General features: G+C 39.6%; 1 protein-coding gene across 2 annotated transcripts in view; it reads right to left on the bottom strand.

Moving 5' to 3' along the window:
• Window positions 1-25,136, bottom strand: part of MIPEP (mitochondrial intermediate peptidase) — a 254,686-nt gene that overhangs the window by 137,994 nt on the left and 91,556 nt on the right. For both annotated transcript variants that reach the window (XR_013960117.1, XM_080659928.1), the window contains exons 11-14: window positions 10,885-11,038; window positions 8,834-8,911; window positions 6,422-6,626; window positions 4,351-4,460 (exon numbers count right to left, since the gene is read on the bottom strand). Coding sequence is in view for 1 of the 2 variants with exons in the window: in XM_080659928.1 (XP_080516054.1) it covers window positions 4,351-4,460; window positions 6,422-6,626; window positions 8,834-8,911; window positions 10,885-11,038 (547 nt within the window). In the remaining variant the exon portion in view is untranslated. The remainder of the gene's footprint in view (window positions 1-4,350; window positions 4,461-6,421; window positions 6,627-8,833; window positions 8,912-10,884; window positions 11,039-25,136) is intronic.

Here is a 25,136-nt window from a genome sequence, read left to right as displayed (position 1 = left end):
AGGTGGTGTACGGTAATAAATGAACTGGGATTAAAAGGTAAGTGGGGGCAAGAGGTGTGCTGAGACTGAGAACAAATTCTAAAAACAAGAACATTCCAATGTCTTTTTTCTTTCTCTCCCTCCCTTCCTCCTCTTTCTGCTCCTGCCATACTCAGCATCTTGCCAATGTCTGGGATTATCCATACTGCTGCATGGGCTCTTCCTTCTGGTTGGAATAACCTTGTCCTTCGCTCTGCCCTAGTTCCCCTAAGATTTAAGGCCATAGTGAACACTGGAATTTGTTTCACTGACTTTTGGCTTTTTTTTTTGGATGCTGAGAACAGCGCCTGGTACGTAATAAAAACTCAACAAATATCTTCTGACTGAAGGACCTATATATGTCCTTAGTGTTTCCTCAATACTTTTTATGAGATGGATGAGGGCTGCTAAGAGCTGACTGGCCAACTGTCCTCTTTACATCAAATCTTTTCAAGACCTAGTTCCTCCAGCATTTCCTATATGAAGCCTCTTACAATGTCCTCAGCCGTTAGCTGGACTCTCCTTTATGGTCCTACACACTGTGCATGTAGCTCTGCTTTAATATGCCTCATGCTCTACTGCTCTAATCATTCCTAAATCCCAAAATGTGGAGCCATGGATGGACTATGCTATTATTTGATTGTTTATATGCATTTATGTTATTGGCTGAGTCTACATTATTTCCAGAGTAATTCTTTGCAGGTCAATAGATAGGTAGCTAATTAGATCACAAATATTTCCATTTTGTCATCCAATAACTGAAACAGATTATGACAAAGACTAGCTCAGATTATTTATCCAGAAACTCACCCACTATTCTATAGTTGACAATAATGGTTAGATAAAAATCAATTAAAAAAAAAGTTGACTGGAAACTTCTCTTTCTGTTTCCATTCATTCCTTCATTAATTTCTTTTAGTACTTTTTATGTACTAGGAATGATCCTAAATGCTGAAGATTCAAAAATGAATATAATTTTACACCTGAACTCAAAGAGGTACAGTCTGAGGGGAAAATTACTAGCTAATTGTTAGGATTATTGGGCAATATAATCCTTAGTGGCCATTTGTAAGCTTCTCATCATAGGAGAACAAGGACCAGGAAGACTTGCTGGACACCAGGAATCAGACCATATAAGGAATTAAAATTGTTCTAAAAACACCTGATCCTGCATCCCCATTCCATGCCCACCAACCCAGCTCCAAGACCCAGTGACTACAAGAGCTTCCTGCCAGTGACTACACATAAAGATGAAACTCCAGCTCTTGGGGGCTGCGATCATGGACCCATTATCCCCTTGGCTGGGTGCTGTGTAGTCCTTCCCTTTGAATATCCCATCCCCTTTCCTTAAATAAAATCAACTTTTCTTTATGTGAGATGGCTATTTAGCCTGCCCACATACGGCAATGTTAACTTTTCACTAATATAATCTAATAGAGGCCCAGTGCACGAAATTAGTGCAAGGGGGGTGTCCCTCAGCCCAACAGGCAGTCGGACATCTCTCTCACAATCCAGGACTGCTGGCTCCCAACCACTCGCTCATCTGCCTGCCTGCCTGCCTGATTGCCCCTAACCGCTTCGGCCTGCCAGCCTGATTGATGCCTAACTACTCCCCTGCCAGCCTGATTGCCCCTAACTGCCCTCCCTGCCAGCCTGGTCACCCCTACCTGTCCTCCCCTACAGGCCTGGTCCCCCCCAACTGCCCTCCCCTGCAGGCCTGGTCCCTCCCAACTACCCTCCCCTGCTGACCTGGTCACCCCTAAGTATGCTCCCCTGCTGGCCTGATTGCCCACAACTGCCCTTCCCTGACAGCCATCTTGTGGCGGCCATCTTGTGTCCACATGGGGGCGGCCATCTTGGGTTTTGGAGTGACGGTCAATTTGCATATTACCTCTTTATTATATAGGATATATACTAGGTGTACTGGTTAACAATGGCGGATTTTGTAATCAAAGAAAACACAATTTCAAGAGAAACATCAAAAGTGCTTTATTCAAAGCTACACATTTCCCCATCTTCCAGGTAATTTGTGGATACCATCCCAATAGAACTTTTCTTGTTTTGAGGCAAACTATTCAGACACCCAATTTTCCACTTCTGCGTATGTTTTGAAGTGCTACACAGAAAGTGGGTGTGCCATCGATCAGAACAAGTGGTAATCTGAAGGAGCAAGGTCTGGTGAATAAAGCGGGTGGGTTAATACTTCCCAGGCAAGATCTTTTAACGTGTCTTTAACTGGTTTTGAAGTGTGTGATGGTGTGTTATCATGAAGCAAAATTACTTTGCCGTGTCTTCTGGCACATTCTGGTCGATTCCCGATCAAAGTGTGGTTCAAATTGATTATTTATTGTCGGTAACGATCAGTATTAACAGTTTCACCTGGTTTTAGAAGCCATAAAACACCACACCTTCCTGATCCCACCAAAGGCAGAGCATAGTCTTCTTTCTGAGGTGATCTGGCCTTGCAGTCAATGTTGATGGTTGGCCTGGATCAACCCATGATTTTGTGCATTTGGGATTCTCAAAATAAATCCACTTTTCATCACCAGTCACAATTCTATGCAAAAAAGACTTTCTTTTGTGCTGCTGAAGCAACATTTTACTGATGACTTCTTGGTTTTCCATTTGTCTTTTGTTTAGTTGATATGGCACCCATTCTCCTTCCTTTACAGTCTTTCCCATTGCTTGTAAACAGTCGGAAATTGTTTGCTGAGCAACATTTAATCTTTCTGCAAGTTGTTTTTGAGTTTGACATGCATCTTCATCCAATAATGCTTGTAATAGTTGGTCTTCAAACTTTTTCTGTTGACCTGGACGTTCTTTACCTTTCACAATGAAATCATCACTTTCAAAGCGTTTAAACCAGCATTCACAAGTATCTTGAGATGGAGCATATTCATCATAAGTTTCCCAATGTATTCAGCAGTACTTTTCTTCAAAATAAATTAATGAATTAAAACTTCCTGCAGATGCTCTTTTTTTTGGCACAAAATTCAACATTTTTAAGCATAAAAATATCTATGATGTTAACACCTTCAACAAATTTGACATATGAAGTTTTAAGCTTGCTGTCAATATAACAAAATAGCATACATATCAAATCGCATATATATCAACATATGTGTAACTCCATCTATTGAAAAAAATCCTCATTATTAACCAGTACACCTAGTATAAAAAGCCAGCAATGATAATGGCCATAATGACCCTAATGACCAGTCGCTATGATGCCCACTGTGGCCAGTGAACCACCCCAATCAGGGGATGGGGCCGGCCCGCCAACCTCCTGCAGCCCCTCCCCAACCTGGTCCCACCCCAGATCAGCCCCCTTACTCCATTTGGGGGTGGGGCCAGCTGGCCAATCACCCATGGCCCCTCCCCCAGACCGTTGGTCCCCGATCAGCTCCCCAACCCCAATCAGGGGCAGAGCCCCCCCTGGCCAATCGCCCATGGCCCCTTCCCCCAGCCAGCCTGGCTCAGCCCTGATCAGCCCCAATTGGGACAAGCTGGCAGGTGAACCTCCTGCCATCTCCTTCTCCCAACAGGCCCAGCCCTGTTCCACCCCGACTGGGGATTGGGGCCGGGCCAGCCGGACCCCACCCATGCACAAATTCGTGCACTGGGCCTCCAGTATTTTATAATCAAAGTTCTGAGAGGAGAGAAAGAGTATAGTTTCCAAAGTATGTGTGGACAGTAAACTGCACAATTTTGATAGTTATACTGACAGCTAACTTACTGTAAGGCATTTCTCATTTTAATCCTACTTTGCAGAATTTTAAAATATTTAAGATTACAATGCACTATTTAAATCTAAAAGTCGATATTAAATAATTTGCAGACTTATCACTATACAGACAGATGCTAAGCATACTGGGAAAATATAGTTCCGATTTATGAAACATCATAAAAATTCAGACCAAGAAAACAAATATTCAAAAGTATGAAGGAAAGAAGAAAGAGGAAAGTCTTTTTTGAAGTGAGACATTCTTGAAGGCCTCTTCTACTAAAGAACTAGTTTCCACCTCTGGGAAACAAGAATAAAGTGCTTTCCTCAGGAAATGGCCGCGAGGACTAAATGGTATATTACCTAGCATATAATCAAGGGTAGCCATTTGTCAATACATTATATGCTGTGATTTGGGTTCTGTAGGCTAGCCCCCAACCTCCCAAAAAGGAAAAACTAATTAGAACAACAACAAAATGGTAGAAGGATTCTGGTACTGAGAGAGGGTGACAGAGCTCTGAAAAAGCATTGAGTTAAACATTACCCAGGAGATCATAAATGCAGACAACCACAACTCAAAGGACTGTATTACAAATTAGTTTCCCTACCTGCCCTGTTTGATAATGTCTGGCAAACTGGTTAACCACGCGATAGTCATTTGCAAAGTACTCCATCAGAATAGAAGGAACCTCAGCAAAATCAGTGGGGCACCTGGTCCCTAAAATGGGGGGAAAATAAAGTTGGCAAGAATCAAATCAACATATTTATCTTCCTTTTATGTATTCCTTTAAAATTTTCATTTGTACTTCTGATGAACTATGACAAGCTTTAATTGATTACTTCCGTGTTTTATTTCTATAAAATTATTGCACATATTTGCAGAAATGTTTATAATAATCCTGTATATTTTCCTGTATATCAAACATAAAGTAAAACAAAATATTTGCACAGCTGGATAAAACACCTTGTAAAGCAGTGATTCAAACCCTCTACAAATAAGCCTGTGTTCAGCTATGCTGGGATATACTAACACAAATTAAAACATTCTGACATTTAATATAGCATTTGTATTTAATTCACTGAATTCCACCACCAAATATTTTTATCTGTAATTTCTTTTAAAAGAGTATTTTATCCATTGATTGCTTCTTGTAACAAAGTCAATCCTCAATGCAAAAAAACAACAACCATATTTTAAACTCAAAATTACTTAAAATAGCAAATCCTATAATAATTTTTGGCCACATTTTATGATTCTTTCAGCCCATCTACAATCTTTTCAAATACAATCAAACCTGGTTTCTCGAAGGAATGTCAGTCTCCCATCTGGAACAATATGGTTCTCCATCAAGTTGGTCAAAAAAAAAATGTCTAGGTTGTCAAACCAAACTTTGATTTTTAACCTGACAACCCTTTCATGCAGATACATCAGCAGGACAAATGATGTCTCTCACGCCACAAACAAAGGAAAGAATGCAAGTCAGTTTACCTCTAAACCTCTCTTGTTAACATCTCAGGAAATTGTGCTGTGAATATTTTGTTTGTGGGTTTTTTGTTTGTTTGCTTGCTTTTTTTGCTGGAGAAATGGAGGATTAGCACAATTCTAAAACATAGAGGCCATCAAGAGTGCTAATGTTGCTAAGGGTGTGAAAGAAGCAATGATACAGGCAATTAAAAAGGCAGAAAAACTACTGTTCATTTGGATAAAGGAAAAGCAGTTAGCCAGTGACAGCATTTCAGAGGCAGTGATAGCAGTGATATATGAACAAGCAAAGATGCTGTATGCTGACACACCCCTGGAACAAGTGCTGAAAGTGATTCTCTTAAGGCTAGTAGGGGATGGTTCGATAAATTTTAAAAAAGAAGTGTTTATTTATAGATTAAACAGTACATTAGACATGTACTGTATATCAAAAAGGTTAAAACAGGAATCATTTGTGGGTCTGAAACAGATTAATTCAATTTACATTATTTCTAATGGGAAAAAATGATTTAGTTTTCGAACAAATTGCTACTTGAACAGTCTTCCGGAAGGAATTATGTTTGAGAACCAAGGTTCCACTCTATCTTCTCCTCCCCCAAAATATTGTGTGTATAAAGTTAGTTAATAAAAACTGAATATGAACAATTTACCAGGTGGTCTAGGCATAAGATTTAGAGATGAGACAGCTAAGAAGAAAGTCTACAGTATTATCAAATATGGCCACAGATCAGCATGAAAAACTGTAATTTTATACAGGGGGAAAGTGTAAGGAAAATAAAAAGTAATTTATCATACTTCTTCAACATGTTCTGCTATGTTTTCTAACCGATTTTGGATAAAAAGAGGCAACATTCATTCACTTATTCTGTGCGTGCTAGGTCCTAAGGAGATACATATTTATTCATATGCACATAGAGACACAAACTTCATAAAGAACAGCACAAAATATAAAATGATACAAACTCAAAAGATGGACAACTGGGACTTATTCCTTGGTTAGCAAGGAATGTTAGCAAGGAAGCAAAAAAATGTAAGAGGAATGGGTTGTACAATTGAAAGATGAGGCAATATGTTGATAAATGACCACGGGGCAATATTAAATGATGTTTTCCTAAATAAAAAGCTTTTTTTCCCTATTTATAATAAAATGTTTTTAAAGAATTGTATTAAATAAAAGTCCCCTCTTCATGGCTCACCAGTGACATGTTGGTAACGAGTACGTCCCAGCATAGAATGCATTGCATGTCCCATTTCATGAAAAAGATTTTCCATCATTCCAGGAGTTAATAAAGTTGGTAAATTCCTTGAGGAATGGGGAAGATTCAGCATAAGAACTACAACTGGAAGTTGATAGTCTCCATCTTCCTTTAATCTCCCTCCACGGATTGTAAAATGGCAATCCTTTAAGAATCAGAGAACATAATTTGAAAAAAGTATTAGGTAGTCTAAAAGGTAGAATATTAATGTTAATGAATATAAAATTATACCAAAATGTGTTCTGAGTTCAAATTTTAACTTAACTCTATTATTATTCTATTTATTTAGTTATACACACAAATTTTTCTCAACTCTTTATTTTGTTAAAAATTTAAATTTTTAAAAACACCAATACACTGAGCTTGTTAATTCATTCACTCCAAAAATATGTATTCAGCTGATGCTGTGCCATATATTGAAAATGCTATCATTACAGAGCTTAGATCCATGCATTAAAGCAAATAGGAAGTGACAGACATGAAGCTACTAAGGGAAGGTACACTATTATTTAATGAGCCCCTTCAATGAACTAGGAGATACTGTCCATACCAATTGTCTTTATCACTTGAAATTGATAAGCTCTAAAATTGCAAAAAGCAAGGGTTCTGAAGTAAATTTTCTATAAAAAGCTGAGATTCACTAACATTTTATCACTATTCATCACAATAACCCTATGAGGCAAGAATCTCATCTTTCAGATAAGAAAACTGAAACTGAGTCTTGGAAATGTTGTCATGGTTTGCTGCATCTAAGATCTGAACCCAGTTGGACTATTAGGAGCCAGAGTTCTTAATCACTCACATAGACTCTCTACCAGCCATTGGAGTGAAGAGGAAGAACACTGGAATCAGTGTCTGATCACCTAAATTATGGTCCCACCTTCCTCACCTACCAGCCAAATCATCCTGGAAACTGGTATGCCTTTATGAGCTTCATCTCTGCCTTGTCAAATCCCAGAGTAGTTGCCCAGATTTCATAAGCTCACATCTATTAAAATGCTTTGAAATTATGAATCACTATTTAAATATAAGGTACCATTATTTCTATTATAACTTACTAGAGGCCCGATGCACAAAATTCGTGCAAGGGGCTTGGCCCTCACAGCCATGGTGGCTTGCCTCGGCCCTCGCAGCCCCAGCTTCGTCCAAAAGGCCTTCCGGAATGACATCCGGAAGGATGTCCGGAAGGTTGTGCAGCTGGCCGGTCTAATTGGCATATTATGCTTTTATTATTATAGATAACCTGAACTCTTAACATTTCCCATCAAATTGCCTAAAACTGTTGAAGATGATTGCTATACCAGTACACAGTTAAGGTAAGGAATGAACCTCAAATATTTCACAAAAGAAGTGAATTGGTGGTGAATAAGTTTTCCATATAAAGATACATCAGTTTACCCTTACCTGCAGTTTCACTTTCCATTTCTGTTATTGTCTGATAACCATGGTCCAAATATAATAAATGAAAAATTCCAGAAATAAACCATTCATAAGTTTTAAACTGCATGCTGTACTGAGTAACATGATGTAATTGTTCACTGTCCTGCTGCATCCCTCCCAGAATGTGAGCCATTCCTTCGTTGGCATATCCATGCTGTATACACTACCCACATATTAGTCACTTAGTAGTCATCTCAGTATCAGATCAGGTATCAGAGTAAGAGAGACTACATTCACTTAGTAGTAAGTTTTATTACAGTGTATTATTATAACTATTCTATTTTATTGTTAGTCATTACAATGAATTAAATTTTATCATAGGTATGTATGTATGTATAGCACAAAACATAGTATATACCAGTTATAGGGTTTGGTATTATATTGGTTTCAGGCATTCACTGGGGTCTTAGAAAGTATCCTTAATAAATGAGGGGGGACTTCTGTATCTTCTGCAATTTTAAACTATGTCCATAAACAAGTATGGAAAGTGGTTAAGAGCTGGGGCTATAGTCAGAATGTTTGGATTCAAATCCTAGCACTTCTAGCTGTGTGACTCAGGGCAACTAACTTAACCTCTCTGGCCTCAGTTTCCTCATAATATTAGTGTCTAGTTCAAAGGTTGAGGTGAACATTCAAAAACATGATGTGACATAGAAGAGTTCATATAATATCAGCTATAATTATTACTATCATTATTATCATAACACATATAAAAGTGACATATACAGGCATATCTAATGGTTTTCATAATGTTTATTTTTAAATTCACAGCTAATCTCAAATTAATATATTTAGTAATTATCATAATGCCCTTTAAATATTAGAGAACTACAAAAAAGATATAAAGTTCATATTAATATAAATTAACTGCTGATCATTTTTAGAGAGACTAGATTATAAATAAAGCATCACCTGATGTGGCTTGTCTGCTCGCTGAAAAAAATCACAGTAAATGTACCCCAACAATCCTTCAGATTCATGAACCACAGCCTAGAAAAAAACAGTTTAATTTAGTGGTAAATGAGTCAATCAGAAACTCTACAAGTGGAAAACGATCCCCAACACAAGAATCTATACAGGTTGTGGTAAAAGTAGGTTTACAGTTATGAGTACACGAAACATTATTATTATTTATTAATTATTGTATTATTGTATTATTTTCCATACGAACAACCATATACTTACTTTTGCACCATCCTGTATATAAATCATGCACAGCTATAAATATAGACATTTTATTACTTTCTACATCTCATATTATTTCAAGATAGATTTTCTCTTCATCTCTCAGATGATTTTGATTTGGGTAATTCTCTCCAGGAGAGGAAACCCTCCTTGTTTGGACCATTCAACTGACACCTCTACCAAATACAGCTCCTCAGACTGTTCACAAATCATCAAAAGGAGTTGGAATTAAGTGTTGTCTTGAAAATTTTAGCAGCAAAATTATTTTTCCTTCAAATTGTAGAATGTAATGATATATGTTCATACAAATTATAACCCTTGGACACAGAAATAACAAAACGTAGCCTCTGGCTTCAGTTGATGATCAATAAAATCATTATTTATGACTTTACCCAAAACTGAACCTAAGAAGGCTCAACCACTAGTCTCCATCCTGCCTTCTTTGTCTTTTTACACCTTGAGGATTCTGCCAAAGAGAACCTAAGTTTTATGCTTTAAAACTTCCTATAAGCATATATTAATTCAACAAAGATCTATTAACACCTTCTGGGTGCTAGGAACTGTTTACGGTATTTGGCATACAGCAGTGAACAAAACACAAATAGTCCTGCTCAGGGGGCTCACATCCTGCAGACACTTCTTTGCCCTTTACACTCTGTACTTTCATTCTTGTTACCAGTTTTTCTTTTCACTATACATCTGTATTTTATCAATCTCTATCATTTTTTGAAGTACATTATGTACAGAGAAATACTTAGGTAATTAAGTACAGTGATACAAGGTGCTCCCATTCATTCTATCCTTTCAGTTCCACCACATCGATTCCATGTTCAGAGAACAAGCCAAGGAATAATGAGATAGCTTTTGTTTCTTGAAATACAGTGATAAGAGTACTGTGTGATAGGCAAATGAACAACACGTAAACACCATAACAACACCAAGTCTTCGTGATAAACATATGGATCAATAAATCTTTGAACTCTTTTCAGGGAAAAATAAAAATATTCACACCTCAAACAAAGGGAGCTCTAAAGGAGACAAGTGGATTCTAGGCTTAAAGTTATTATCAAAGAAGTCAAATCAAAACATGGGACATAAATTTATATCTGATGCAAATTAAGCTCCTACAAAATGGGAAGGGACTGGAAGAAAAGGAAATGTGACCAATGCAGTGGATTCGGAAATGAACCTAAACGGACACTTAGCATGGCAGGAACATAAAAAAGTAATGACAAATTTTCCTTTAACCACAATTTGTCAATATATGAAGATTCAACCCCCCAGCACCATGGTTGGCAAATGGCGGCTCACGAGCCACTTGCGGCTCTTTGGCCCCTTGAGTGTGGCTCTTCCACAAAATACCACGGTCTGGGCAAGTCTATTTTGAAGAAGTGGCGTTAGAAGAAGTTTAAGTTTAAAAAATTTGGTTCTCAAAAGAAATTTCAATCGTTGTACTATTGATATTTGGCTCTGTTGACTAATGAGTTTGCCGACCACTGCCCTAGCAGATTCCTAATTTTTTTTTTCAAAGAACTAACTCTGCTGTTATATACTTACATTAATTTTCAGCATCAACTGATTTTAGAGAACAATGTTTCTTTTATACAGTGTCCTAAGTCAGAAGTGGTCATTCAGGTTTTTTGTAAAACAGGAATAAGGTGAGATCTGCTCCAATAGGCAAAACTAACTTAAAGATGAAAGTGCTATTAATTCAATTAACTCAATTATTAAACCCAAGAAGCAAAGTAATACAACTTTACACAAACTGGGATGCTTACCAGTTTTCGAACATCTTCACACCACACCTCTCCTTTTGCAGGCTGCTCTGCATACAATGAAATTCCCAACAGTTTATTAAATAAAATGTTAAGGCCTTCCATGCATGCTCCAAGGGAGAAAAATGGGCAATATAAACTGGGCTCAATATTATATCTAAGAGAAAGAAAAAAAGTTCAAAAGCATTTTGTTTAATTCAATTTCATAAAGTAAATTCAAAGAGCTTTTCATTTAAAATTTAGAATCATACAAGCTATTTAAAAAGGATTAAAACATAAAGGTATGTTTCTAACTTTTGAGGGAATTTCAGACTCAGATTTCTTCAGAAGAAAAGAAGTATAATTATTACTAGTAGCAATAATCTTCATCCCTTTCAGGTTTAGTCTTTCACTGACTCAGTTAAGCAGTCTGTCTATCTCAATCAACCACACCACACACAATTTTTATTTTATACATATACATACTTATATACAAAATCTGACCAGTTCAAGCTATAACAGTAAAACTCACTTTATGCAATGTGTTACAATATAAAAATTGTGACTTAAATCATGTAAATATTAAACAAATATAAATTCTGAGACACATGAAGTGAACTTAAAGTTCACACCTGGTAAAATATTTATTAATGAAAAAATATCTGTAATAGAAACTATTAAATATTAATTTATCTGTTTTGTAGTTATATTTCTTAAATAAAGAACAGCATACTAGCAAGGCTAATTATTCCTCCTCTAAAACCAACTTTTTAGTGCACTATTCCAATATAAACCAAAAGACATCCAGAACATGGGATATAAATATTCATTTTAGAGTCATTAAGTCAGGCTAAACTTTATAACCACTACCAGAAAAAATAGCTCTAGAATAATAATCAAGTACAGGCAGTCCTCAGGTTACATGGGACTGGACTTACGTCGTTTAGTGGTTATGTCGCCATCTCCCATTTATTTATATAAAAAAAGTTCCATCATTTCGACTTATGTACATATGTGCTTTATGTTTTTTATTATTTATTAACCACAAGTAAAGGTCAGGATTGTTATCTTTCTTTTAATTTTTTTTTACTGTTTCAGTTCATTACTGCTGTGTATGTGCTCCATGTGAGTGATGTAGGGGCTTATGTAGGTGGATTCCGACTTACGGCGAAAATCACGTTACGTCACGCCATAGGAACGGATCTCCAATGTAACCCGAGGACTGCCTGTACTTATTTTTTCCACTTTCTAGGCTTAACAAAATGTATACTTACAAATAAAATATATACAAACCTAGGCTTATTACTAAACTAGAGGCCCGGTACACAAAATTTGTGCCCAGGAGTTGAGGGGAGGGTGTCCCACAGCCCGGCCTGCACCATCTCCAATCTGGGACCCCTCGGGGGATGTCTGAGTGCTGGTCAGAATTGGGCCTAAACCGGTAGTCGGACATCCCTCTCACAATCCGGGACTGCTGGTTCCTAACCGCTCGCCTGCCTGCCTGCCTGATTGTCCCTAACCATTTATGCCTGCCAGCCTGATCGCCCTCTAACTGCTCCCCTGCCAGCCTGACTGATGTCTAACTGCCCCCCTGCTGGACTGATCGCCCCCAACTACCCTCCCCTGCAGGCCAGTTCACCTCCAACTGCCTTCCCCTGCTGGTCTGATCTTGCCCCCAACTGTCCTCCCCTGCCGGCCTGATCTTGCCCCCAACAGCCCTCCCCTGCTGGCCTGATCTAGCCCCCAACTGCCCTCCCCTGCTGGCCTGATATCGCCCCTAACTGCTCTCCCCTGCCAGCCTGATCTCGCCCCTAACAGCCTCTGACTTGGCCCCCACCACCATGGCTTTGTCTGGAAGGAAGTCAGATGTCCGGAAGATGGCTGGTTGACCTGGTCTAATTAGCATATTACCCTTTTATTAGTATAGATGGATGATTGGATTTAGTGAATGAGCATAAACTGCACCACAAATAAGATGTGGGCTATAGAAATTCACAAATTTGCAACTTAGTTTCTGATCAATTTTTAAATAAAAATAGAATCTCAATGTTGAAAGAGATGCTAGTGTCTAGTGCAGGGGTCCTCAAACTTTTTAAACAGGGTGCCAGTTCACTGTCCCTCAGACCGTTGGAGGGCCGGACTATAGTTTTTAAAAAAAACTATGAACAAATTCCTATGTGCACTGCGGGCCCGGGACGAGTTGGCTGCTAAGCAGGACAGGCAGTGGCACCCAGCGGGCCGAATAAATGTCCTCGGCGGGCCGCATGTGTCCCGCGGGCCGTAGTTTGAGGACCCCTGGTCTAGTGTCCTTACTCACTCACTAATTGATTCATTCACTCATGCAGGTGGTCAACAAACCAAGGGAATGTTGGAGGTAAGGAATGGGAAGAGAGTGTCTCCAAAAAGCTCACAGTGAAGGAGGCAGAGTAGTGAACTGACTACACTGTCTCCTGAGCCTAGAGCAGTGGCCAGAGAAGTTGCTCAACGGAAACTGTTAAAGGAATGAGTGAACAAGTACTAAACAGTAGGGCAGCAAAAGAGAGCATAATGACTTTACCTGTACCATGAAGGGGTTAAAATTAAGAAGCAGGATTTTGCAGGGCAGGGTGGGAATGAAGGATGAGATAAGGGAGAAGTAAGAAGGAAATTCCAGGGAGAAGCAACAATGTGAGAACAATATGAAGGCATGAAATAGCCTGGTAACTTATAGTAACCAGGTAGATAAATATGTGCGTTCATAATGCGGGAAACGAGAGGGAGAGCAGACTGGACACAAGTGGTCAGGTCCAGACAACTGATGACCTAGGACACCAACCTGAGGAATTAGAATTTTATATTGCAGGCCCATGGTCTCTTAACTTTTTGATTATGTACCCCTATCAATAAAATATTTTTTGAGTATTCAAGAGTATTCAAGCTAAATATAAATATATTTATAAATTATATGCATGTGCTATTGTTCTACTTCATTCCAAAACAAAAAAAGACATTTTTAGAACATAAGATACAGAAAAATAAATCTAAACAATTTCTTAAATTTTATGTACATATCCTTAATACATTGCTTACAGGTCAGGATATATGAAAGACTGCTTCTGTAGTCAAGAGAAAAGCAATCTGATGCCAACACTGAGGGGTTGACAGTAGTGTGGGGAATACTGGAAGGGGCATGGAGAACAGACAGTAAACTATTAAGAGCCTAAATGAGAGCAATAGCAGTGGGGATCAAGGATAAGGAGGCAGATTTGAATTTGTTTTTCTTTTGAGTGAAAAATTATCAGGACTGTGTGAATGATTGGATTTAGGTAAGGAAGAACAGTCTAGAAGCAAGTTTTTGGCTTGAGTAAATGGGTGGACAGAGTTGCAGAGTCATTTAATCTGAGCAGTGAATACAAAGGGAGATGGGTATCACGCCAGTGGGAGAAGGAAGGAGGGTGTGGTGCAATTGTGAGACAAGAATGGAGAGTTTACAAAAATAAATTCAGTTTGGAGACACTGATATTGAGGTGTTTATAGGATGTCAAATACTCAGGACACTAAAACTGAGGAGACCTCATCATTCAGGTGTGAATTAAAGCTGCAGACAGAGATAGGGTCATCAGGGAAGGTGATGTGGGTGAGAAAAGGATTAAGAGCAAATCCCTGTACTTCCAAATAAAGGGTGGAAAGGAAAACGAAAAGTTAGAGTTGTTAGAGAACTGAAAGGTAAGGTATATCATGGAAATAGGGGAGAAAATGCATTGTAAAAAAAGGAAATAATTGAGGCCTCTGAGTTCTGGTTTAGCATGTAAGGAGCCTTGAAGGTATTATGCCATCCCAAGAAGTGAAAAGTAGAACCGACTGAAAATCACTAACTCTTCCTAGGTCCCGCAAAGAACTGAGGTCATAGAGAAAAATCATAGCCCCCTAAAACTGAAAAGACATGTAGCCAGTTACACGATTCTTCAGTGTGCACAAATCTGACAGTTAAAAACTCCAGGGAGACCTATTTTAAGGAGGAATCCCCACACTTTTAGGAGTTTTAGCTTAAGGAACCCTACCAGGCTCTCACAGTGAAGATCAAGAAAAATTCCCCCATATTTCCTGCCAGGGAAGGAAAAAGTATCCATTACGAAATATAAGAGAACATTCTGTTATTCTTAATAAGGCCTGCCCTAAAAAGAAATTCTTTTACCAAAGGGTGGGGAAATATCCAACTAGAGCCCCTTTTAGCCTTCTTGTCTCATTAACACAAGGGAGGGGAACTGAAAAGTACTTGTTAAAAGTCACAGCCAAGGGCACAGGCTCACTAATGGACTAAGACTTAATGATAGGACTAGAATGCATCTCCCTCCCACAAGTCACTACATCAATAGAGCTCTTACACTGAGTGGTCAGATTATTATGATCTCTGAACACATAATAATCTGGCCACTCAGTGTATATCCTATATAATAAAAGGCTAATATGCAAATTGGTCCCCTTGACCAGGAGTTTAACCAGCAGGCAGGCCGACCAACCACCCATTTCCCCTCCCCGTGGCCAGGCTGGCCGGACCCCACCCATGATGCACAAATTCATGCACTGGGCCTCTAATACACACACACACACACACACACACACACACACACACACACAAACACACACATACACACTGAGTGGCAAGATTATTATGTGTTTAGAGATCATCATAATCTGGCCACTTAGTGTATAACACAACAGGGAAATACAACTGAAAGAACTGCATGTCTCAGACCATATTTAAGTATAAATCCCCAGAGAAACCCAAAGACAATAGAGGAAACAGAAAAGGTAAAGTTTAACTTCCCAAACCACAGCTACTGCAAAAAGTAAACACAGCCTAATCCCTAGGCAGCTAAACATAGAACCTCACACCAAAGCCCTATTTATCTCAGTTTCTTTTACCTAATATATCATGTCCAACTTTCAACAAAGACTTTGAAATCACGCTAAAAGATGAAAACAGTTTAAAGAGACAGAACAAGCAACAGAACCAGATTCAGATATGTCAGAAATATAAGAATTATCAGATTTAGAATTTGAAATAACTATGATTAATATACCAAGGGTTCAAAAGGAAAAAGTAGGAAATACACAAGAATATATGGGTAATGTAAGAAGAAAGACAGAAACTCTAAAAAATGAATTAAAAAGGAAATGCTAGAAATCAAAAACATTTTAACAGAAATGAAGGTGTTTGATAGGCTCATCAGCAGACTGGATACAGCTGAGGAAACAATGAGTGAACTTGAAGAATGTCAACTGCTGGGAACCAAGATCAACAGTAATTAATATAAATTCGAGAAGTCCGGTCAGAAGGCTGAATGGGGCTTTTTGATATTCAGAGTGAATATCTGCATTTTATTACCTACTGCTGACTCAATGGCCTAAAGCAAACTCCCCCAACCTGATAATCTTACTGTTTACCAAACGTCACCTTTGATATGTCTGTTTGCATTCCTAAAAGGCAATTGTGTATTCTAGTAAATAAAAGCAGATGGGAATGGAGACTCAGTGGAACTTGGTCCCTTGTACCAAGCTCACAACTGGCTTCCCCCATAATTTCCAAATTTCTATTTCTTGTCTTGTGTATTAATTTGCGCATCAGCCCTTTCTCCAAGTCTTTGAACCCGGGCCATGGCTTCACATTTGGCACCCTTGAACTGTGACTTGGAGAAAATTCGCCAGAGCGGAAAAAGAAATCACCGAATCTGTGGTGGAAGATTAACTGTGTGCAAAACTCATGTCAGCTGCAAAAGCCCATGGATCCGTAAGTGCTAGAGTAATTTCTTTTGTTTCAGCAGGCCATAATGGGGCAGAATTTGTCAAAAGGAGAGAGACTTTCTTGTAGACTTTTGGCTTGCATGCTCAAGGATAAGGGAATTGCAGTGTCAGAAGATCTTCTTTTATAGTTTCTACAGATTATCCTATCTAATAAAAGAGTAACATGCAAATTGACCGTACCTCTGCTACACCCACAAGCCACGCCCAACAGCCAATCATGAGCGAGTATGCAAATTAACACAACCAAGATGGCTGTGGCCAAGGAGTTAGCAGGAGGCTTGGGTTTCTCCAGAAATGGAGGAAGCCAAGCTTTCCGCACACCCTGGCGGGCTCTGGACTCCACTCAAGGCTACAAAGTTTCAATTATAGAAGATAAATAAATCCCAACAAAACTGGTGGCAGCCATGGAGCAAGCAGGAGGCTTGGCTCTGCTCAAGGCTACAAAGTTTCAATTATAGAAGATAAATAAATCCCAGATACCAGGGCCTCAGCTTGGGTCGCCGGGGGGTGTGGTCGGCCTTCAAACCACCACAGGCTCCTCGCCCAGGCCACCCCACGCCCCAAGGGAACCCCCACCCTGATCCGGGACACCCTTCAGGGCAAACCAGCTGGCCCCCACCCATGAACTAGGCCTCTATCCTATCTAATAAAAGAGTAATATGCAAATTGACCATCACTCTAACACACAAGATGGCTGCCCCATGTGGTCAAAGTTGGCTGACCCCATGTGAACACAAGATGGCCAGCAGGAGAGGACAGTTGGGAGGGACCAGGCCTGCAAGGGAGGGCAGTTGGGGGCGATCAAGCCTGCAGGGGAGGGCATTTAGGGGTGACCAGGCTGGCAGAGGAGGGAAGTTGGGGGCAACCGGGCCTGCAGGAAAGGGCAGTTGGGGGGACCCAGGCCTGCAGGGGAGAGCCGTTGGGGGTGACCAGGCCTGCAGGGGAGGGCAGTTAGGGGCAAACAGGCTGGCAGGGGAGCAGTTAGGCATCGATCAGGCTGGCAGGGGAGTGGTTAGGGGGGTGATCAGGCTGGCAGGCAGAAGTGGTTACGGGCAATCAGGAAGGCAGGCAGGCGAGCAGTTGGGAGCCAGCAGTCCTGGATTGTGAGAGGGGTCCCAGGTTGGAGAGGGTGCAGCCTGGGCTGAGGGACACACACTCCCGTGCACGAATTTCGTGCACCGGGCTTCTAGTTATAGAATATAATCCATGGTTTTCTGACGAGGGTACACTGGATGTTGAATGTTGGGAAAGAATAGGTCAAAACTTGAAAGAAGCTCAGCAGCAAGGAAAAAGTTTGCCTCCAAAATGTTTCTCCTTGTGGAAAATGGTATTGCATTTGCTAGAGCCTTTCAGAGAAGAAATACCTCTTCCCTTTGCACCCTCCGCTCCTAAAGAGGAGCAAAAAGATAAATTGGAGGAGTGGCCTTCATGTCCTGTTCTGAAATATTTAAATCACCACTAATAGAATCACCTATGCAAAGAGCTATCTGAGAAGGATTAAAGGACATGACAGTAGAGAATAGACTTGCTTTCCTATTACACAGGTAGCTAACCCACAACTCCTAAATCAAATAATAAGACAGCATGAAAGATTTGACTTTAAAATGATAAAGGCCTTGCGTGATAGTGTGATACAGAATGGCCCCAATGCTCCATTTACTGGAGAAATTATAACTAATATTTCTGATGCATTCATAGCTCCTTATGATTGATATTCTCTGGCCTGTGCAACTCTGGATAGAGGAGATTATTTGCTATGGAAAGGAGAATTTTTAGAGAAAGGTCAAGACAAGCTTCTTCAAATCTCAGACAGAATGTTCCCATAACCTCTGAGATGATTGCAGGACAGGGGCAATTTAGTGACGTCCAGAATCAGCTCCAGTACGTCCAACAGGCGTATGAGTAAATTAGACTTTGTGGAAGAAAAGCCTGGTGGACTTTACCAGCGAAAGGGAAACCTGAGGGAGCCTTTAGTAAGTACATGCTGAATCATTCTCTGATTTTGTAGCTCGCCTCACTAGAGCAGTGAGATGGCAGATTCAACATGAGACAGCAGGGGACATTTTGACTCAGCAATTAGCTTATGAAAATGCCAATGCTGATTGTAAGAAATGTCTAACGCCTCTAAGAAAAAATAGCACCATCACAGAAATGATTTAAGCATGTCAGAATGTAGGGTCAGGCATTTTTCAGGCAAGCTTATTAGCTGCCACAATTACAATGAGAAATAAATCATGTTTCAATGTGGACAGAAGGGACATTTTATAAAGGAATGTAAGCAACCAAAAAGGACGCAAGGTGGCGATCTAGAAGAAGGCTTGAGAATTCCGCCTCCCAATTCAGATAATGCAGGTTTATGTTCCAGATGTCAAAAAGGAAATCATTGGGCCAACCAATGTAGATCTAAATTTCATAGAAATGGCCAGCCATTAAATCAAGACATAGGAAATGGCCAGCCATAGGGAAACAGCCAGAGGGGCTCCCCTCTACCCCATTGTTAAATAAGGGGAATTTCCACCCTGCCAGGCCCACAGTAGATTCCCTTGTTCAACTCACTCCAGGAAGTGCTGGTTTAGATCTCAATATACAATAACAATCATCCTTATCCCCGATATGGCTGGAAAAGTTGTTCCTATAGGAATTTGGGGACCTGTGCCACCAGGAACGTCAGGCTTAGTCTTAGGAAGAAGTGAAAATACTCTAAAAGGACTGACTGTTTTTCCTGGAGTCATAGATTCAGACTATGAGGAAGAAATCAAGGTAATATTAGAATCCAAACATATTATGCAAATTACTCCAGGACAAAGAATCACTCAGCTCCTGCTTTTACCTTATCTTCAGCAGGGTGAAGTTATAAATGGAAAGAGAGAAACACAAGGATTTGGAAGCTCAGATATATATTGGATACAGGAAATTAGCAAAACCCATCCTATGATTAATCTAAGAATAGAGGGGAAAACTGTTTAAAGGTTTAGTAGACACTGGAGCATATATTAGTGTCATCAGTCAAGGATTCTGGCCTCCAAGTTGGTCCATGGTAGAAGGTATAGGCTATATTATGGGAGTTGGACCCCTAATAACACGCAACGCAGTGCTGCAATGTTAAAGTTGCAAGATGAGGAAGGACAAACAGGATGGTTTCAGCCCTATATAGTCTCTGGAACTGCAGTCAACTTATGGGGCCAAGACGTTTCAGAAGGTTTACAACCTTGTATTATTACCGGCAAGGGAAAATAGTTAATAACTCAGATGGGATATCAAGGGGGTCAAGGTTTAGGAAAAGATAATCAGGGGATTAAAGAACCCATTCAGGCCAAAGGACACAAAGGAAAACAAGGATTAGGATATCAGCCTTTTTAGGAGTAGTCACTGCTCAATCTCCTCACCCCCATGCTGAGCCTATACAATGGAAAGATGATAGACCAGGGGTGGGCAAACTTTTTGACTCAAGGGCCACAATGGGTTCTTAAACTAGACCTGAGGGCCGGAACAAAAGCATGGATAGAGTGTTTGTGTGAACTAATAACATACCTTATATTGAAGATGGCAAAGGCAAAATAAAATTGCCTAACAAAGGAAAGGTACAAAAGCCTTTCAAATTAAACTTAAATATAATAAAATAATTTAAAACTAAAACAAATAGAAAAGAACAAAATGTGTAAACAGTAAATTAAACATTTTCTTTAGTGCAACTTCCAAATTATGCCCAGGACGTAGATGTAGATGGCAATGTAGACTGGGTTGAAAGGTTTTTGGTCTTTAAAACATCAACTTCAGTGGGAACAGTGTTGTTGGTCTCCTTTTTAGCTAATGCTCTGATACTGTGCTCTCCAGGGGCGTGTCTCCCTACATCACCACGATAACGTGTCTACGCATTCCCAGGGTGATGTCGGGGGACGCGTCCGTGGGCATTACAAGGAGCCTCTGGAAGATTGAGAGGTTGTTCCTTCTACTGAATGGGCGGATATAAATCCGCCCACTCAGAAGAAGGAGCTGCGGCCGTGTTTCCCGACGTTGCCATGTTAACACTGCTGCTGGTGAAGGAGCGGAGGGGAGAGCAAGAGAACCCTCCGCTCTTTCGGCTCCGCGGGCCGGATAGAACAGCCGAACGGGCCGGATCCGGCCTGCGGGCCGTAGTTTGCCCATGGCTGTGATAGACCTATATGGGTAGATCCGTAGCCATTAACCAAGGAGAAATTAAGTCATATTCATGAATTAATATAGGAATAAGTAGAGACTGGTCATATAGAACCTTCCAATAGTCCTTGGAATACTCCTATATTTACAATCCCTAAGAAGGCAATAGAAAAATGGCGACTGTTACATGATCTAATGCTACTATGATACCATGGGAGCTTTACAGCCTGAACTCCCAGCACCTTCACAAATCCCTCTAGATTGGTCTCTTATAGTAGTAGATCTTAAGAATTGTTTCTTCATCATTGCCTTGGCACCGCAAGATAAACAAAGATTTCCCTTTTCAGTGCCATCTATTAATAATATAGAGCCTATGAAAATGTATCAATGGAAAGTTTTGCTTCAAGGAATGGCCAGTAACCCTACTTTATGACAAAAATATGTAGCTCACGCTATTCAGCCTTTAAGGGACAAATATTCCCAGTGTTATATTGTCCATTACATGGATGACTTGCTTCTAGAGAATCCACGGGAAGAACAGACTTTAGCAATGTTTTCTCAATTAGAAAAGGAACTTCACAAATGGGATTTAAAGATTGCTCCAGAAAAAGTACAGAAAGAAATGCCTTTTAAATATCTAGGTACCATAATTGAAAACCACTATGTTAAAAAAGTAGAAATACGAAAAGATTGCCTTAAAACCTTAAATGACTTTCAAAAATTATTAGGGTACATTAATTAGTTAAGACCTTATCTAAAAATCTCTATAGGAGAAATGACAAATTTATTTAATATACTTAGAGGTGACTCTAATCTTCCCTCACCCCAAGTATTGACAGATGAAGCTAGAAAGGAGTTACAAAGAATTGAGCAGGCAATCTCCTTAGCCCAAGTGGCATGGGTACTGCCTGAATTGCCTTTATTGGGACAGATTAATCCTAGTGCAAATAGTCCCACTGGAGTCATCTTCCAAAATAAAAACTCTCTTGCTATTATTGAATGGGTCCACCTAGGACATCAATCCTCTAAAACTGCAGTTACATATATAGAACTTATGGCTCAGTTGGTATTTCAACTTAGAAAGCACTGCAGACAGCTTAGAGAAGAACCCCAATGTATTTTTACCTTCCCCTCACTGGGAAGCAATTAGAAATATTATTTCAGACTGATTTAAATTGGCAAATTAGACTGAGTATATATTCAGGGGAACTTAGTTGTCACCAACAAAAAGACAAATTATTACAATTTCTATATTATACCACTATTATTATACCAAAAAATACTAAGCAGGAATCTATTCCTAGAGAATTAACTGTTTTTACTGATGGATCGTCTAACAGCAAAGCTGCTTATCATACAATGAATTTAGACCAAGTCATCCAAACTAGTCATACTTCTGTACAAAGAATTGAATTAGAAGCTATTAAGGCTGCATTGCAGGATTTCCAAGAGCCTCTTAATATTATCTCTGACTCTTCTTATGCTGCAGGTTTAGTAAACAGAATTGAAACTGCTCGTTTAAAATGGCTCAGTGACCAAAGTTTATTTTTACTATTTAAACAAGTTTAGCAGATTGTACAACAGAGACAATATCCTTTTTATATCACTCACATCAGGGCTCACAGTTTATTACTCGGCCTGTTAACTAAAAGAAATGCACATGCTGGTCAATTAGTTGCTTTAGTAAAACAGGGCTCAGAGTCTCATCAGCTTTTACATCAGCCTGCCAAAATGTTGTTTACAATTCTCAATCACTTGACAGCAGGCAAAACAGATTATCAGAGAATGTCCCATCATGTTACATCTACCTCAACAGCCTAATACAGGAATAAACCCTAGAGGTTTGCTAAGGGACCATATCTGGCAAATGGTTGTAACACATTATACTCCCTTTGGATGCCTTGGGGCATTGCATGTCTCTGTAGACACCTTTTCAAAAATCATATGGGCTACTGCTTCTACAGGGGAAACAGCAAAACAGGTTATTAATCATTGCCTAGCTGCATTTGCCATCATGGGAATTCCAAAAATTATTAAAACTGATAATGGACCTGCTTACACAAGCTGTCATCTCCAGCAATTTTGTAAAAAGTGGAAAATTCAGCACATTACAGGAATACCATACAATTCCCAGGGACAGGCCATTACTGAACGCCAACATCAGTGGCTAAAATCCCAACTTGAAAAACTAAAAGGGGGGATTATGATGGAGAAATCACCTGTGGGTAGACTGCACCAAGCATTAATTACTTTAAATGTTTTCACTTGTGATGCTGATGGCAAGACACCCATGGAGTTACACTGCTGTCAGATTAAAGCAAAGGAAAATGGTCTAGTTAAATGGAAAGATCCCGAGTCTGGTTTATGGAAGGGACCCAACCCATTGCTAACAGTTGGTCGAGGATATGCTTGTATATTTCCAGAAAATTTCTCCTGCAAGAAATATTAAACTGCAACATGGATCCGAGAGAGGAACTAGCCTGATTAATGAGGACCTTGTACCTGGAGCCACACCTTGTAGCTGTAGACAATCAGCTACCCCAGCCATAGACAGCAGCAACCCCAGGCAACACACTGAAGATGAGTGGGAGACGAACACAGTGGACAATAATCAGCCCAGAGATGACTTGGGGAGTGATAAAGAAGACAGTCCAGAAAGCTGAACGAATTTGTGAAGAGACTAAAACCCCAAGAACGCCTAAGAACGTCTTTCTTGCCATGCTGGCAGTCACCAGCTATGCGGTAATATCACCAAGGGAGAGTGGGGAAGTCCTCCCCGGGTAAAATCCCTTACGTGGGCTGCTCCCCTGCCTAGTATAGTAAGTATATGGGCAAAGTATAATTACATGGGTGTCCCCACCCAGCTTCCCTTTTTATATGACACAGAATCAAACTACTGTTCCTTTGTGTGTAGAATTAAAGAGAGATTTTTCTGGCTAGCATCAACACCAAAGGAGGGGGAAGCAAAAACCTAAATACATTTACTATTAATGCTTGCTCCTGGGAGAGGCAAAGAGAATTTAACATTACTAAGACCTCCCCCAACTAAACCATTATGTAAAAAGTCTGATGAATGGCACCCACCAGCAGCAAACTTAAGAACAGTTTTTTCTTTTGTGAACTGAAGCCCCAGTGGGTCTGTGTATAGTAATAATCAATGGAAATCAGCTGCTGCACTTGCACCAGCACAATGATATAGTTTAAAATGATACCTTCAATGAGAAATCACCTTCTTGGTGCTTAAAGTAAAAATAACACCACCCTTGATATTTTGGAATTACAGCAGCATATTGTATAATTATCCCAGGCACACTTACAAACTAATTCCTTAGATACCTAGTAGCAATTTAAAGAAATAATTTACTCCTTTTCACTGGACCTCCTTACTTTTGCCTTTTAGCATAACCACTGTTGCCTGTCTCATTCTTGTTCTTATATTTTTAATTTTAGTCTGCAGATGCAGAATAAAATTCTTTAAAAAATCCGAGCTCTGCAAGTGGTATATCAACATCTATTAAGAAATTAAAGAAAATGGAAATGCTGGGAACCAAGATCAACAGTAATTAACATAAATGTGAGAAGTCCAGTCAGAAGGCTGAATGGGGCTCTTTGATATTCACAGGGTGAATATCTGCATTTTATTACCTACTGCTGACTTAATGGCCTAAAGCAAACTCCCCCAATCTGATAATCTTACTGTTTACCAAACATCACCTTTGATATGTCTTTTTGAATTCCTCAAAGGCAATTGTGTATTCTAGTAAATAAAAGCAGATGGGAATGGAGGTCACAACTGGCTTCCCCCATAATTTCCAAATTTATATTTCTTGTCTTGTGTATTAATTTGCACGTCAGCCCTTTCTCCAAGTCTTTGAACCCGAGGTCATGCGGGCCGTGGCTTCACAGTCAACAGAAATTCCAAAATAAAATGCAAAGAGAAAAAAAGAATAAAAAAAGCAGATGAGAACACCCAAAGAATTGCGGGACAATTACAAAGATGTAATGCACACGTATTGGCAATACCAGAAGGAGGAGAGAAAAAGAAACAGAATAAATATTTGAAGTAATAATGGCTGAAAACTTTCCAGATTAAAGATAAACACCAAACCACAGATCCAGGAAGGTCAAAAAACACAAAGTAGGAAAACAAAAACAAAAAAACTCCACTTAGGCATATATGATAATTAGGCTGCAGAAAAAAACAAAAACATCTTCAAAGAGGCCAGAAGAAAACCACCTCACCTACAGAGGAGCAAGGATAATAATTACTTTAGACTTCTCTTCAGAAACAATGCACGCAAGAGGAGTGTGATGTGAAATACCACTAACCTAGAATTCTGTATCTATCAGAATTA

This window comes from Plecotus auritus (assembly GCF_963455305.1).
Source record: "Plecotus auritus genome assembly, chromosome: 3".
Classification (NCBI taxonomy): Eukaryota; Metazoa; Chordata; class Mammalia; order Chiroptera; family Vespertilionidae; genus Plecotus; species Plecotus auritus.
The sequence above is the reverse complement of the archived record's forward strand: the minus strand, read 5'-3'. Positions and strand labels throughout refer to the sequence as shown.